The sequence below is a fragment of the Cuculus canorus genome, chromosome 4 (genome assembly GCF_017976375.1).
Source record: "Cuculus canorus isolate bCucCan1 chromosome 4, bCucCan1.pri, whole genome shotgun sequence".
Taxonomy (NCBI): domain Eukaryota; kingdom Metazoa; phylum Chordata; class Aves; order Cuculiformes; family Cuculidae; genus Cuculus; species Cuculus canorus.
Genome location: NC_071404.1, coordinates 58,631,037 through 58,647,529, shown reverse-complemented (window position 1 = coordinate 58,647,529; position 16,493 = coordinate 58,631,037). Strand labels below are relative to the sequence as shown.

The 16,493-nt window shown below is 39.6% G+C and overlaps 1 protein-coding gene across 7 annotated transcripts in view; it reads right to left on the bottom strand.

Moving 5' to 3' along the window:
- TECRL (trans-2,3-enoyl-CoA reductase like) overlaps nucleotides 1-16,493 on the bottom strand; it is a 63,299-nt gene that overhangs the window by 45,279 nt on the left and 1,527 nt on the right. For all 7 annotated transcript variants that reach the window (XM_054065797.1, XM_054065799.1, XM_054065798.1 and 4 more), the window contains exon 2: nucleotides 3,335-3,386. In XM_054065797.1, the coding sequence (XP_053921772.1) occupies nucleotides 3,335-3,386 (52 nt within the window). The remainder of the gene's footprint in view (nucleotides 1-3,334; nucleotides 3,387-16,493) is intronic.

The following is a 16,493-nucleotide window of genomic DNA, read 5'->3' as shown; positions in this document are numbered from 1 at the left end:
AAAAATAAACTAAAGCTGAAGAGTTATGCTCAAGGACAAGAACTTGCAAAGTTTAGCCTATGAGGTATTTCTTTCCCAGTTAAAAATATAAACTTTCCAGATAAACAAAACACCAAGTACCTAACTCATTATGTGCAATTGAGAAAATGGCAAGAAAGACTTCCTTCTTGTGCAATTAGGTTTTGGCTTCATTTCACCTTTGCCACCCAGGCAAGGGAATGAAGGAAATAGTAGCAAAGTCACCTAGTACACAGCACCAGTTTGAGGGTTTTTTTGCCGTACATTAAACACATACGTGTGATGGCCAGCAACACCCAGACACTCAACTGCCAGTCAATTTCAGGCAGAAAACATCAAGCAGCAAAAGTGTAGACATTTGTATGATGCCACTATGGAACATGTGGGGGTTTTTTTGTCTGCAACACATTTATTTGTGGAACTTCTTCCCAGAGGGTTTTGCTGAGGTCAAAAACGTAAGTAGGTTTAAAAAGGATTAGACAGATTCAGGGTGGGCAGGTATCATATTTGCTATTAAGTGTGACAGCTTGGATATAACATCTGTTGCAGAAAGCCCCTGTGGAGCTGATGACTGGAAGGCTGCAACAGGAAGCTGCAGTTCTGTGCTAACCCTGGCTGGTGCTGCCAGTCCCTACCAGGGGCAGTAGCTGTAGGGGCCAGGGGCTGATTCCAAACAGCCGTCTTGATTCTGAAGAAAGCCTTTGAATTCCCATGGAAGTGACAGTTTGTCTTAAATGTTTATCCTCCACTAAGAACTCATAGATCCCCAAATCTCCAGTGATAAAACTGGGATTGCACCCCTGAACTCAGAGCCACAGAAAGCACAGGGTTAGGCTTTGCCAGGGCTGCATTAGAGATGGTTTTGCTGAACTAAGAACTGAAGAGTATTTCAGTATTTGTTCCTGAACTTCTAAGTCTGTACTCTGCCTTTCATATAAACGCAGATCCGCATTAATGGTTGACTGACTTAGAAGCTACTGAGCAGCAACGTTATGTGTCACTTGCATCCAATTTCTTTTATTTTAATGATTAACAGTCTTCTGTGCTGCAATTCATAATTCAGTCTTTTTCTTCCTTTCTTGGATCAGAAAGCGAAAACTGATCAGTGACAGAGATGATGCTTGTGAAATTGCTGCACAAGGGTTCCTCTCACTGAAGGTCTGACAAGATACCAGCTGAGGCAAAAGCTTAATTGCATGGGTGATCAAAGGAGAATGTATGAAGGCAGTGAGACCGTAAAAGTGTATGCGTAGAAGTGTATTTTAGCAAGAGATTATAGGGGAACACGTGAGTGTGACACACAGAAAATGACAGAAATGGATTCATGAGCTAGTACAAAATAGCATGCTAACCAAAGGCATCCACAGATCAGCTTCAGCCCCTTCTCAGCTCTTGCTTAATAGAACTGTGTTCTGTAAATTGCCATCCTCCAAACCATATGAGAGAAAAAAGAGAAGATTCATTACTTGAGGAAGAGGGGGGAACCTTATGAGACAGAAATATCCAGTCTGAACTGGAAAAGAGAGATCGAAGCAATGAGCTGGAAGGGGAAGAAAAGACACAGGACACTGACACAGTGTGCTCCTGGAAATGGTGGGAATTGAACTAAACTGAAAACTGAAAAAGCATTTAAAGCACATGCCAGCCCTTCCATGTGCTGTAAAACGCTGTACTGACAGAGTTCCAGTTCACAATTTGTATTGTGCTTTGTTGTATTGCTTACTGTCTTCTTTTATACTCAGCTCCACTTACATCACTGAGAGTATTTGAGGGGAAAAGTATCTCTAAATCTGAAAACATTAAAGTGGCTTATACACAGACTTGTACCATTTTAGCCCACATCGTTTAAAAACCTCATTACAGTTAAATTGGAATAAACCTCTATGTCAGTGACCTTCAACTGATTCAAGCTGCACTGATATCAATCCATTTTCAGTTTATTTAAGAGAGGCTAGGCATAAATGCACTGCATTTCACAAACTGATCAGAGGATATACTCTTATTAAAATATTAACTTACACATTCAGTCTTTTCATAATCAGATGTGGGATTTTTGAACTTTTGCCATTTTGCAAACCCTTACATGGAACGAAAACAAGCGGTTTTGGAGCAGTCAGGTCAACAGCCTTTTGCTTCATCAACCGAATCTTTGTGCAAATGACAGAAGCCTTCAGCTTTAGTGTTTTATAAAATTCTATGAAATTATGTTTCTTCTTCTTACCCTACTCTGAACTCAGCATTAGTTCAAGCTAATAGGCCTTGCACCAACCTGCACATCTCAAATGTAAGTGACACTCAAGGTTACTAGTCCTCATACCACAGTACTGCCAGCACCACTCTACTTCCAACAGGTAGGAGTGAGAGGAAGTCACTCAGTCTAGGAGCAAGAGTGACACAGTTAGATTTTCTACAGATGCAGATACAGCAGAATGTTAGCATTTCAGAACTCAAGGCACACTATACACACATATACATCCTGTAGGTTTCAGGTTCGTTTGGTCCCAGACCCCATAATCCTGAACATCAATCAGCGGATAACAGTAAATGACATCAAACTTTGGCGCTTGGCTAATTTCAGTGTTCTTGCTCACACGCTTTTCCAGCCACTTCCCTCTGGTAAAGGTTGGAGGTGTGTGGCTAGGAGAAGGCAGAATGGAATCATCTAGAATAACTGCTGTGTTCTCTGACAGGAAGAAAAGAGGGATGATTTCTCTCTTTTTCTCATGTACAAAGTCCACATCTGCAGTTTGTATGTGCAAAAATCACTCCCCACTACTTTCTTCTCTCCTCAAGGACATGGGAAAAAAAATGGTACTAGAAGAAAGGGAAGTTGCCCTGACGATTAAGGAGCTGGACACAGTCCATTGGGAAGCCTCTCAGATTGCCTGTACCACCACAGATAGGTCAATTAATTACTCTGCGTGTGAGTTCCCTACTGCAGTAGTTATTTAGTCTATATTGTCTCTTTATGGCCAGATTGAAGCAGTTTAATGTCATTGAAGCTTATCTAATGTAACACTGTGAAGGCAAATGCAGTTGTGGTTATGAATGAACGCTGTGTGATGTTAAAAACAGGATAGAAGAGTATTGCCCCTCATGGGCTGACAGTGATAAATTATGCAGTCCTCTCCTTTCAGCCTCTCACAGCTACGATAGCTACAGCAGAACCTTAGTCCTAACATTGCTCTTATTTAGCACTGGAGCTGTCAAGCCAGTCTCAGCTTTCATGTGAGATTTCATGAAAAATAAATTTGACGATTTCTCCAAGCTACAAGGCCTCTATCCATGCCTTCAGCCTGCTAGCCATAGTACTTACATGCTTTGTGAAATTTGTGTTTCACGTCAAGAAGAGTAGATGATGGAGGCACCTGGAAAAGAAAGCAAAATGCATGCAGATTAATTTTTCTTTCTTCTTCACTCTGGGATTCCTTCTCCCCTCCTCTAACGAAGAGCGGATTCTGTTTGTCTGCAAGTGCCTTAGCCAATAATGAAACAAATGAGCAAATTCACTCTCACATGTTGATATGTTATTAATGATTGTCCACATTTGATTTATTCATTACCTGGGACACCTCTGTTCGCCTAATGGAAAAGTCAAATCCCACGAGTCAAGAGGGAAAGCTGTTGACCCTGCTTGAGGCAATAATTGTCTCCAAGATCAAACTAGTGAGACAACTTGAAGGATCAGCTCTAAAGTTAGGTTCAAGCATCCTGGGGTCTGGCTCTTAGAAACGTGACAGAGTTTTCCTGAGGGGCCAGTAGCAAAGGTGGCATGTTCTGTATTTTCTGCCTGAAATGAGTTTGTTTCTGCATGCTGTTGTTCATGTGCACTGAAGCTATTCAGGTGTCACAGTGTTGGATGGCAATCTGGAGGCCTTTTAGGCTCTATTTTATTATGTATATTGATTTTTTGATACACTTTGTACAAAGTATCTAGAAACACAGAATTTACTAAAGTGAAAGACTTAGAAGTATCTTGCATTAAAAGGGAAGACGATGGAATACTTGAGGAAGTACTATGTTGAACTTGAGACCAACGTAGTAAAAGGCAAGATCTAGTCTTAACAAGACCATCCCTTTACAGCTGACACTGATATAATATTCTATAGTGTTCATTTAAGCACAGAGACTGAGAAGTAAATTGAACTGTGCCTCAATCATGGGGATCTCCTTTGGCTCTAGCAAGAGACTTCATTGCTGCAGTCAGACAGCAGAATACAGAAACCTACCTTCCCTGGAGACTTCAAGCACCTGTACGGTATAAGATAATACCAGTATGAAGTAGTGGTCATTGTAGCAAAATCTTGAGGAGCAGCAGAATTCCTTCTAACTGAGTGAGAGAAGTAGACATGGCATTGGTTTCTCTGTCTGCGCACTGATCACCTGGTTCACCTTCTCTCCAGCCTCCCTCAGCCTAAGCAGAATGCAGCAGTCTCCTGGCATAGCATCCTTGACAGTTACACAGGTACCCAACTATTCTGCTCTGCAGAAGCTTGTCTATCTCTTCCCATCTAAAGATGGGGTTAGCTAGGCAATCCAATTCCTCTTTCATTGCATTAGAACTCACACACTTAAGCATTAGTTGATTTACTGAAATTTGCTTACGTCTTGGTATCATCTTTAGCCTGTAGCCCTACTTATCTCAAATGTGAATAATGAAATTTATCTATTTTACTTACTAGTGATATTAGTGAATTGTGACAGTCACCGTGCATAAAAAATAGAGAACATAGGAGATTCTGCTGGTATAGGTCAGCCAACACCTTAACATAGGTTGTTTTGCTGAGAAGAATGAATCTGGAGAAATACGTATGAAAGTAAAATTGCTGACTTAAAAGTAACAAATCAGTACAGAAAGAAAGTTTTGCTCTTCTATAATTTGACTTCCCATGCAAAGACACAATATACACTTAGGAGTAAGCCAAATTTTTTCCAGCAATAATATGAACAGACAGAAGAGTCAATGTCTAAAGCTGTAAAGCAATACCTGTGCTAAATGATATGCAAAGTTCAGATTTTTCCTAGCTATTTCTTCAGTTTTAGAAGAGAGTGCTTTGTTTTCCACAGTTACAGAGGGTTACATCGGGCACTGGAAAAATCTTTATTTGCAGAAACTGCTCTAAGACCCCCTAATTAAACTCAGACTTATCTCTCTGAGGCACCTGCTAAGCAATGCCAACTCCACCCAAATCTGTGGCTGGACTCCTTGAAACCAATCACGTATTATTTCTTCCTCCCTGACATCGGCAAGGTCTGTGTTGTACCCAAGCCACACTGAACAGTATTGGGCCAGGAAAGAGGCATTGTCCTTCAAGTTGCTGAAGGCAGCTGGGTACCTTTCCTCCCCAGCTACAGGCAATAATAGAAGAAGCCATCTTATCTTTCTCAGTTCAAAAAAGAAAGAAAATATCTTGTCTGGATTCATTGCTTTTAAGTCTGTGCAACATCCAGCAGAACAGCACATCTCCCATAGTCTATATGTGCCTTTTCTTGGAATGTGTACAACTGCTGTGGACTTGAATATGGGAGATAAGGTGGAGTTTATGTTTCCAAAACTTCTAAAAATATCTGAAATATCTTTCTCACATCTTGTAATCTCACAGTTGTAAGGTCTGCAGCCCAGAATCTGTCAGATGCCAATGCAAGAGCTGCTAGCTGGCAATGACCACACAGCACACAAGACTGCAGACCGAAATCTGCAGGTTTTCAAAGGTGACATTGCCAGCTCAAGGACAGGTACGGTCTTTTCATTTGGCTTTCCAAATACAGTACAAGCCACACTACTGAAGGGTCTGCATCTCTACACGAGATCAGCATCTCGCCAAGCCAGGTTCTGGGAAAGAGTTGCCAGCGCCAACGCATGCTGTGGAGAGCTATCATCTGATAAATCAAGGGAAGGTGAAAAAGTGTTAAACTGAGCACATTCATAGAGCACTGCTGGCACAAAACAGAGCCCATGGTCATTGTCTTCTGCATCCCTGAGTGTGTGTCGGTTTCAGAGCAGTGCAGCTTTCAATTAGTGCAATATTTCTAGTCCAGCCTCTCTTTGCAACTCTGCCTGTACATCCTTCTTCCATTTTCAACCTGAGGCTTTCAGTGCTCTCTCCCCTCCAAATCCTGCTATGCCAGCCATGACATTCATATCACCTAACTTCAGCTACTCAAAAAATAGTCTAAACCTATGATTTAGGTCTACTTTTAGAGTCATTCACATGCCTTAGGTATTTAGAAGTTACAAGTGCCTGCCAGGATCTGTGCTTAACAATGGCCCTCTGCAGCAGTGGAACCAGTGAGTGTATCCATGTGATGTGATGTGAAGCATCACACACCACCCTCCCACATCCAAAGCAGGTACTTGAGCCGCGTGGCTGCAGGTGAGGGGCACTGTGCTCTTTGCAGCATCTATTCACCTATGAGAGAGGCAGAGCTCTTTAGCAAAAGTGCTGCTGTGCCTGAGTACATCCAAGCTGCTTCAAATCCCGTCAGCTCAGGCCCAAGAAGAGCATGTACTTAGTTGGCTAATTGCAGCCTGGCAGCAAAGGGTGGCACCGCACTGTATGGGGTCCAGGGGTCCATGGGCCCGTGGAAGGCACACATCCAGCCAGCAGGACAGGAAGACATTTGGTTTATTGGCCAGATGGCTTAGAGTAGGACCTTTTCACTTGAAACAATCTATACAGATCGCAAATTGAAAAATAACACAAATATCTTCCTCTTCAGAATGGGCTATGACATAAAGGAATCGCAGTGTCCTTTCCTGAGCAGAATAATGAGGCTGTAGCCACAAAAGAATGAAATACACTTTTTTTATGATCTTGATAATTCTGTGTCCTTTTTCTTAAAGACCTCATAAAACAACTGGTGAAATTATAGATTCTAATATTGATCAATCTGAAGATGGATGCTGAGACATCAGTGTACTACTAAGAGTGTCCTCTTTGTAGGCCATTAATTATCTTTTGTTCTTTTCATTGTATGTCAATATGACCTAAGAATTGTAAGGACTGGAGCAGCAACTGATCTTCTTACCCTTTGTGCTAACTGAATTAAACACTCTGGAACACTTCACTGTAATTATTAGTCTTAAGTCTCTTGTTATTCTTTTAAGTTATTTCTGAAAGTGCTACAAACTTCCTTTTCCTTTATTTCAGAACTTTCCAAAGATGCAAAGGGAAAACAGAGAGCAATACCATCCTTAGTTCATTTAAAACAAGATGGATTTCATTGTAAAAAATGCATCTTACTTATCTTCTGTGTCAGATGGTCAAGCCAGTTTTCCCACCAACTTCTTAACTTGTAGTCTAACACCAGATTTAAAATAAGTGAACTTCCTAGTAAGCGTAAGGTTCCTCATGTGTAAGGTTCAAGACTACTTTTTCTTCACAAAAAAAAATGTTATGAAGAAATGTAGATTTTACGGCTGTGGGTTGCATTCATTGCACTTTTCATTCAGAAAAGGAGTATTTTAGAATCTCAGATCCTGTTTTTCCTGTACCTTCACAGCAAAAGTACTTTTACTTTTCCATTCAAGGCAATTTTTTATTTTTCAGGAATTCAAGAATTAAAGACATTATGGGTCATCAGTTCCAGTTCTACGCTTCCTTTATACAGCAATGCACAAAGCATCACAGTTCTTTTCAAGATTTAAAATATTATATTAGTAACTCAGGATGTGAGTCAAGAAAAAGCCTTAAGTAGAAGATATTATGGGAACTTAATACTGCCTTTTGTGAGTGCAAGCTAATCAGATAGTTATCCACTTTCATAACTCTTTCACATTCATAAGTCAAGGAATTATAACAAATCTAGTGATCTGTGTGTAATTGCATCACTTAGTTCTTGCACTAAAGAATTATTTTAGAGGTTAGAGGTTAGAAGGGTATCAATAAGAATTTGAATAATAGAATTTTAGCAAATAGGTGATCTTTCACTCAATAATTCCCTTTGAATATTTTTTCTATTTGTGACATGTCAGTACCACTGCTCTGCTGAGTCACCTGCTTTCCAGCCGGCAGTCATTTTCCATAATTGCAGAATTTCAGAAATTCTGCCGCTCCAGCTGTCATTAACCACAGACAGCCCCCACCTTCAGCCAGAGTAAATTTGTTCAAAAGGGTGGCATCAGCTTATTGCAGCTGAGGATCTGACCCATAAAAAAACCCTCCAGATAACCAGCTAGTGGTAAAGCCAGGTAGTTTCCAAATTCATCACTCAAGAAATACTTCATTATTATTGCTTTTGCATTCTGTTCTTGCTTTGGGACCACACTGTATTATTAGAAATCAACAGCATTTCACAGACCATTAATCAGGAAAACACCTGTTCTAATCATTCTCTGTGTTTTGTGAATTTAGCCGTCTATATGTAGTTACTTCTATGTCATTTCCATGATGAACTCATCGATGTATATCTGTTTGGACAAGACCAGTACACTGGATAACAAGGCTAACAAGAAAGTAATGTGGGACACACTGTGGAAAGTTATGGTAAAACATTACCCAATTTTTAATAGTATCTTTAAACATTAACAATAAGAAAGTTATCTGATCTACAAACCAAATTCACAGTGATTATGGGCCAAATTATCTAAGAATACACATTACAACATACTTACAGGGTGCGGTCATTTCAATTTACACTAGCCAAGTTTGGTTTTAAAGATATTATATTGTTTTTGTACTGCTACCTGTTTTCTTACATATAAAAAAAATCCCCTCCCTTCTCAAGCAATTTTCTGAAAAAGTGTCAGGCACCAGAAAGAGCTTTTACTCCTCTGCTGAAGACGACAATGAAAGTAAAGATAATGCAATCCATTAGCAGATAGAAAGCATGCAAGCTATCCCTCAGTTTACAGAATTCACCATGTTCACCTGTTTCTGAGCAAATCTGGTCAGAATTGACATGCTTCTGTGCCTTCTGACTTTTTGTTAAAGAGTACTGACTAAGACTGCTGCATTTATAAGTCTATGTACTCTGAACATATATAAGTCTATATATATAAGTCTATGGGACCTAATGAGATGCATTCCGGACTCCTGAGGGAACTGGCAGATGTGGTTGCCAAGCCACTCTCCATGATATTTGAAAAGTCACAGCAGTCAGGAGAAAACCCTGGCGACTGGAAGAAGGGTAATGCTGTGCCCATTTTTAAAAAGGGTAGAAAAGATGACTCTGAGAACTACCGACTCTGAGAACTACCGACCTGTCAGCCTCACCTCTGTGCCTGAGAAGATCATGGAACAGACCCTGCTAGAAGCTATGCTAAAGCACATGGAGGACATGTAGGCGGTTAATGGCAGCCAGCATGGCTTCACCAGGGGTAAATGCTGTCCGACCAACTTGGTGGCTTTCTATGATGGAGTAACCTCAGCAGTGGACAAGGGTAAAGCAACAGATGTGATATATATGGACTTCTGTAAAGCCTTTGACACAGTTTCCCACAACATCCTTCTCTCTAAATTGGAGAGATATGGATTTGATGGGTGGACGGTAAGGTGGATAAGAAACTGGCTGCATGGTTGTATTCAAAGAGTAGTGGTCAGTGGCTCAAAGTCTGGAAGGAGATCCGTGATGAGTGGTGACCCTCAAGGGTCTGTACTGCGATCAGTGCTGTTTAATATCTTTATCAATGATATTGACAGCAAGATTGAGTGCACCCTCAGCAAGTTTGTGGATGACACCAAGCTGAGTGATGTAGTTGCCACACTGGGAGGATGGAATGTCATCCAGAGGGACCTGGACAGACTGGAGAAGTGGGCCTCTGAGAACCTCATGAGGTTCAACAAGGCCAAGTACAAGGTCCTGCACCTGGGTTGGGACAATCCCTATTTTCTGTACGGAATGGGAGATGGTGTGATTGAGAGCAGCCCTGCAGAGAAGGACTTGGGGGTGCTGGTCGAGGAGAAGCTCAACATGAGCAGGCAATGTGCGCTCGCAGCCCAGAAGGCCGACTGTATCCTGGGCTGCATCAAAAGAAGTGTGGCCAGCAGGTTGAGGGAAGTGCCTCTCTATTCCTCTTTTGTGAGACTTTGTCTGGAATCTTGTGTCCAGTTCTGGAATCCTCAACATAAGAAGAATATGGAGCTGTTGGAACAAGTCCAGAGGAGGGCTACAAAGATGATCAGAGGGCTGGAGCACCTTCCCTACAAGGACAGGCTGAGAGAGTTGAGCTTGTTCAGCCTGGAGAAGAGAAGGCTCGCAGGAGATCTTATAGCAACCTTCCATTACCTGAAGGAGCTAAAGGAAAGCTGGAGAGGGACTGTTTGTAAAGGCTTGTGGGGATAGGACAGGGGGAATGGGTATAAACAGGAGAGGGGCAGATTCATGCTAAACATTAGGAAGAATTTCTTCACCATGAGAGTGGTGAGACACTGGAATGGGTTGCCCAGGGAGGTTGTGGATGCTCCATCCCTGGAGGTGTTCCAGGCCAGGTTGGATGGGGCTTTGGGCAGCCTGATCTATTGGCGTGTCCCTGCCCATGGCAGGGGGTCTGGAATTAGATGATCTTTAAGGTCCCTTCCAACCCTAACTATACTACGATACTATGATTTACCTTGAAAGCTTAACAGTACAACCTGTCAGGAAGCCTCTGTCACACTTTTCTACCATGGAATCGCTCTGGCAAAACTCTGAATGTTTAAATTTGTATTGACTTCAAATTTTAAAAATTAAATAGATTTTTGAGAAAAAAAAAATCCTGCTTCCGGAACATGCTGAAAATGCATTTTGTTGTGTTATTTCCATTCCTTTTTATTTCTTATCAATATAGAATTCCATTACTTTAGCATAGTTTTATGACACATCCCTAATTTCACCTCAGCAAAAATTCAAGCCTTTTTCGCTTGTGATTTGCAAAGAAAGGAACATTTGGGATACACAGGTTTTTTTTTTTAAAAAAAAACACCCTATTTTGACCAAATCTTCTGAGGAAGAAAGTAGGGATTAGGGGTTTTTTGGATTTTGATTGTCAGTCCTAGCACAGATTAAGCATATAGCTTTAGCTGTGAAATCTCTCTGAATTTGTCTTCCCTTTTCCATCAAATAGTTGTAGAAATTTAGGTTTGCTTTTTTATAGCAGACTGCTAACATTTAAAATCAAGTAGTGCACACAAGAAACTCAACCAGTAGTTAGCACAGGATGGTCACAAACAATTTGGAGGATTGTATGAAAACCAAAAGCAAAAGTAAGGTCAACCAACTCAAAAGAAAATTTATGAGAGAACATGTATTGGCAAAACAAGTGGTTCTATGAGTAGCAGGGCTTAATAAAGCCTTTCTTTCTATGAATAAAGAAATTCAAAAGCCTTCTCCAGCTGCCCCATATCCCTTTCCTGACTTTCCTATGATGTTTCCATTCGGCAAGTAACTGGGGCTTCTTTGCTGCCATGAGCTTGCTGATTGCTGAGTCAGAATGTGGATGTTGAGCTGACAGCTAATTAACGATATAAAGCTAGGATAAGGTCTGCACTCTGACTGCCCTCCCTGCTCTGAAACACTATGCTAGCCAGCCACCAGTTTTGATTAGAAAAGCAGGAACTAAGTAATCTTTTGAGCCTTTTTTTTTCCCTCTTTCAGATGTATTTAAGTTTTGCCATTAGGTCCAAAGTGATGTTGAGGAGAGTAGGCAGGGAAAGATGGAGAGACAGCAATTACCCTGCAGTCCGTGAAAGGAAGCATGAAGTTGACAAGCAGAAAAGAATGGGAAAAAAGTGTGATACATGTGAACAATTAGACATCTTCAGGTCAGTTAGAAATTTAATTACTTTGCACAATACCAAGTGCAATAAAGAGATGCTTGCTGTACTTCTGGTATAGATTCTCTGACTGCCAAAATTTGTTCTCTTTTAGGATATTAAAAAAGGAAGCTTCCATTTTAATGACATTTTTAAATCCAAAATTGTTTAGACCTAGGCCCATATGTTATAATGATAGCATTAATATATACTGCTAGATATTTATAGATCCATTACAACATGGATCAGGTATTTTGTGAAGAATCACAGCTCTGATTCTAGAAAAAAACCTGAAGCATATTCTGACAAAACAATAAATCATGGGCAGGGATATCTTAATGCTACAACAATGCCTATATGAGGTGTAATTATATATCTAAAATTCCATCATGAGTTGCGCTGATCCACTATCAGGCTAATAAAGCACCTACAGCTCCCTATTTTCAATAATCTGTGACTTATCTTTGTTATAATAAGGCAAATGTGCAGATGGGGTGAAATGTCATAACTTTGTTGGGGAAGAGGACATTTGCATACTGGCTGGGATTCTGTCTCTACAGACACACATTTGACAGTATTCAATGCTCTGGTCGCATGGAAGGCTTTTACTGTTGGCCAGAATAGATTATGTTCATGAAGAGCTGGAGCATCATTGGTGTCTCAAGAATTCATTCTCTTGTTTTCGCTGAACTTTGAATCATACTTTAAGTTTTTGGATCATTTATTATATTTCACTCTTTCTTTCTTTCTTCCCCCTAGGCTTAGACTTTTCTATCTAAAATAAAAGATGTATAAATCCTGCCATTTAAAGGCACTTCTAAGCTTTGAAAGTTAGTAGTAGCTGACGCATTAGTCTCCAGTAGTCGCTTTTGTAATTCTTTAAATTATCCCTTCACAAATGCTAAATGCCCTAAAGTTACCAACTTCTCCCCTCCCCAGTGTCTTTCTGTTAGGTAAATCAAGGGACATTTCTCCAAGTGTTCCATTTAAAAAGCCATATTAAATCAAGAATAGTGACAGCAAAGAGCAATTAATATATGTAGTTGTCTCTTTTCATCTGAAACTAGCTGTAGCTATATTGACATTAAAATTATGTGAATTTTTAGTAGAGCAGGAGGAAGCAAGTGTAATACATTGCTTCCAGAGAGTTTGAATATGTTTACCTACATTACAACCTGTAACTAATAACCGAGGAAGAAAATACTGCTGTCATCACCTCAGCACTGGGGGGGGAAGGATAACACTCAATTCTTACAGGCAAGAAAATGCATAGACTTTACAACATATTTGTAAATGCAATGTGTTTTATTGCAGTGCCTCGCAGCAGGAACTAGATCCCCGTTGTGCAGAATGCTGTGAAAACATACCATGAAAGATGCAAGACACCATAAAATTCTCCTTCCAAAAGGAAGTAAAAATGAAGATAATTCATGTCTGTGTTCATTCACCTGTATTGCTAAGGGGATCCCTAGCTTGTGGGACTTAGCATCAACGTGTGGTCTTACCATGGAAGCCCTCTCCTTTGACGTAGCTGGTCATTCAGTCCTTTTGGGCACCTTTGGCATGAGAGGCAGAACATCTCTAATGATAGATTGCTTGAATGAGAAAGATCATGATCTTAAAAATCCTGTGCATTAAATGAGGCTGATGTGGAAGTGCACACATTCTGTTCATTCTCCACAAGAACGAATATGGAATCCTGTGAAGTGAGATATTATAACTGCAAGATTTAGGGGAAAAAAAGAGACTATAAAAGGCAATGAAAACATCGATTTCTTTCCTGGAAGAGGACTTCTTTACTATATTTCCCTAGAATGAAGGAAATGAGGAGAGTCTGACGTAAATGGTGATGTCCTGTAACTGCAGAGAGGTCCTTTGCAGAGTTTCATTGCCTACTTTAATGATTGCATTTGCTCACCTAAAATGAATGTGGTATGTCTAACCTCCCAAACATGACGTGGAAGTTATTTTTATTTGCTAGAGATGACTATGCAAAAGAGAGCTGGTGATGCCTGTTCTCCTTAGCTGCTCATTTTCTGTGAGAGAGCTGCAATCCACAGACTAATAGATGTCTGATACTAGAAATAGCATCTCTCAATGTATCCAATTTTGCTGTTATGCCAGTGTAAATCCATTGTATTGTTAAACCATATTGTACAGAATCAAGGGTACTCTTATTTTAGATGCTTTGCAAAAAAAAAAAAAATGGTTGTAAACTCCTTCAAACACAGGTAAGCCTTTCAGAGTAATCAAGATAAGCCCTAACTCATCTTTGGCAACAGATGCAGCAATACATACATTGTGTAATATTTAACAGCAAGAAGAATTGTATATATAAGTGGCTGGATTGATGCATAGACTTGTGTTATGCTGGTCACAACATAAATGCATAACAAAAGGACAGGCCCTACACAAAGGCCCTTTAAGAGAAATAACTATGTCCACATGACTTCTTTTGCAGATATTGATCAGCATGTCTATAGTCACAAACACGTAGTTAAATGTTCCTACAGTATAATTGTTAACCACAAACATTTCCCTATCAATAATCAACTTTACCAAAGAGATTTCAGAGGGAGCAGGCACTGGGTACATGGAGGGCTGGTTCGAGAACAGTAGGAAAATATCTTCCATCATCTTTGTGGCACATCAAGAAAAGAGGCTCTTTCCTTCTCACCTTCAAAAGCAAGCTCTCTTCTGTGGGCCTCAAGTTTTCTGGAAAGAAAGGGCTTCTGCATAGCCAAACTCAGCCAAAACCTGAGTTTGCACCTCAGCTTATAGCTTAACTTGCAAAATCATATAGCGTGAAACTGCTCAGCTCTGAGCTTTTTGATGGGAAAAAGCTTTCTCTGATGGTTTCCCCAAAAGTGATTTATTCTGTAAAACTATATTGTGTAACAGTTTCTGCCTTAAAAGCAACTCATGCAAAATTAATTACATTGCACTATGTTTGTGGGATAATACATTTTACTACAAGTTAATTTGAAAAAAAAAATTATTATACAATGAACGCTATAACAGAAACAGTTATGAGTTGCTTTAACAGCATCTATAAATCAAATCACTGTACACTGATAACTTTAAAACTATCCTACTTCAGGCTTTTGGAATATTGTACAAGTAAAACAGTTTTTGAATAGCCTTGTATTTTCAGAAGTTGTGTCTGACAATGAAAATTGTGGATTAAAAAAAACACAAAAAGGATTTATTTTCTTTCATTTTTAAGGCTTGATGAATTTTCTTATTCTGTTGTTTTCTATATCTTTATGGAAGTTAGAGGAAATCGCTATCTACATGTCCTCTTCTCTCTACAGACAGACAGGAATTTCACCCACAGAAATTTGTAAATTGTGAGGAAAAAAGGGGACTCATGGTCATCTAAGCTCACCTGCTGGTTTATATTAGCCAGAGAAGTGATTTATTCCTTGTTGAATACTTCTTTTACACTTTGAACAAGAAATCTATATGACTTATGTTTCAACAACAGAACATCTAAAAAAAAAATGCAATATTGCTTTGCATGTTGAAGAGACCTTATAATAACCACTCAGTTCACTTAATATAAGTGACTGATCCTTCCCAAAATATAAGATGGGTAAGAAAGCCAGAGGAAAGACTGTTATTTCCTATTTACAGATGGAGAATTAAATCGCAGTTACTTATGCTGGATCCAAAGCTTATTAATGTCAATTCATTGCTTGGGATCACACAGCTGAACACACCTCTTCTAAATCCCTGACACCGCATTGAGCACAAGACATCTTTTCTTTCTAAATACCAAAACTAGTTACATGTATCATCATTTTGCAGACTTTACAGAGCTCCCATTAATCTGAATAGGATTCATATGCACATGGAAGGGTCTCATAGAAACTAACCCTCTGAAAGCAGTAACCATATAGCATTAATCATTTAATCACTCTGCCTGAGTTTCTATTAGGCCAAAAGAGAAAAAGGTTTTCTCTCTGTCATTGTACTACACTGTGTCCCTTTCAAATTTAGTAATCTGAGAATATTACAAATATATTTGCTACATCACAATAGTCCAAACTACTAACAATATGTAATAAGAGTTTAAATACATATATTTTTTAATCTAAGGTGCCTAATCTTTCCTATTATAAATCCTGACAAGTAATAATTACATGCAACCCTAAGAAATGAAGTTAATCATAATTATCCTACAAACAGAAACAAGCAGTAGAAGTGTCATGTTCAGTCTGTATCAATGTTATATTTAATTAAGCAGAAGATTACATACAATCCAGTAAAATGATCTCTTGTTTCTTCTAATAACCAAATTACATGAAGTTCACCAATACTAACAAGAGATCGTGGAAGTAAGAAACTCAGCTTTCAAGGTTGCCTCAGGAGGGTATTATCACAGAAATTAAAGGAATTGGCCAGGTGAATCCAGATTCTTTAAGCAGTCTTGGGAATCTCAGCCTTGCACTATGCTTGCACCAGTCGCTTGGTATCATTCTGCTAGCTATGGCTATGTAAATTGAACATAGATTCCTGAGCGGTTTACAGTTATTGTTGCTCATCTGTGTGTATTTTACTTCTATACAGAGAGTACTTCAAAATCACCACTTCTAATGCTCTTTCCACATCTACAGGGACTGAGTCCATGTGTTGAAGAAAGTGTAAAAAATGTTCAGGCTCATCAAAATTCAGAATAAAGATTCAAATACAAGTCTGCTATTGTCCCAGCAGACTACGGTCCTACCATGTATCATGAAA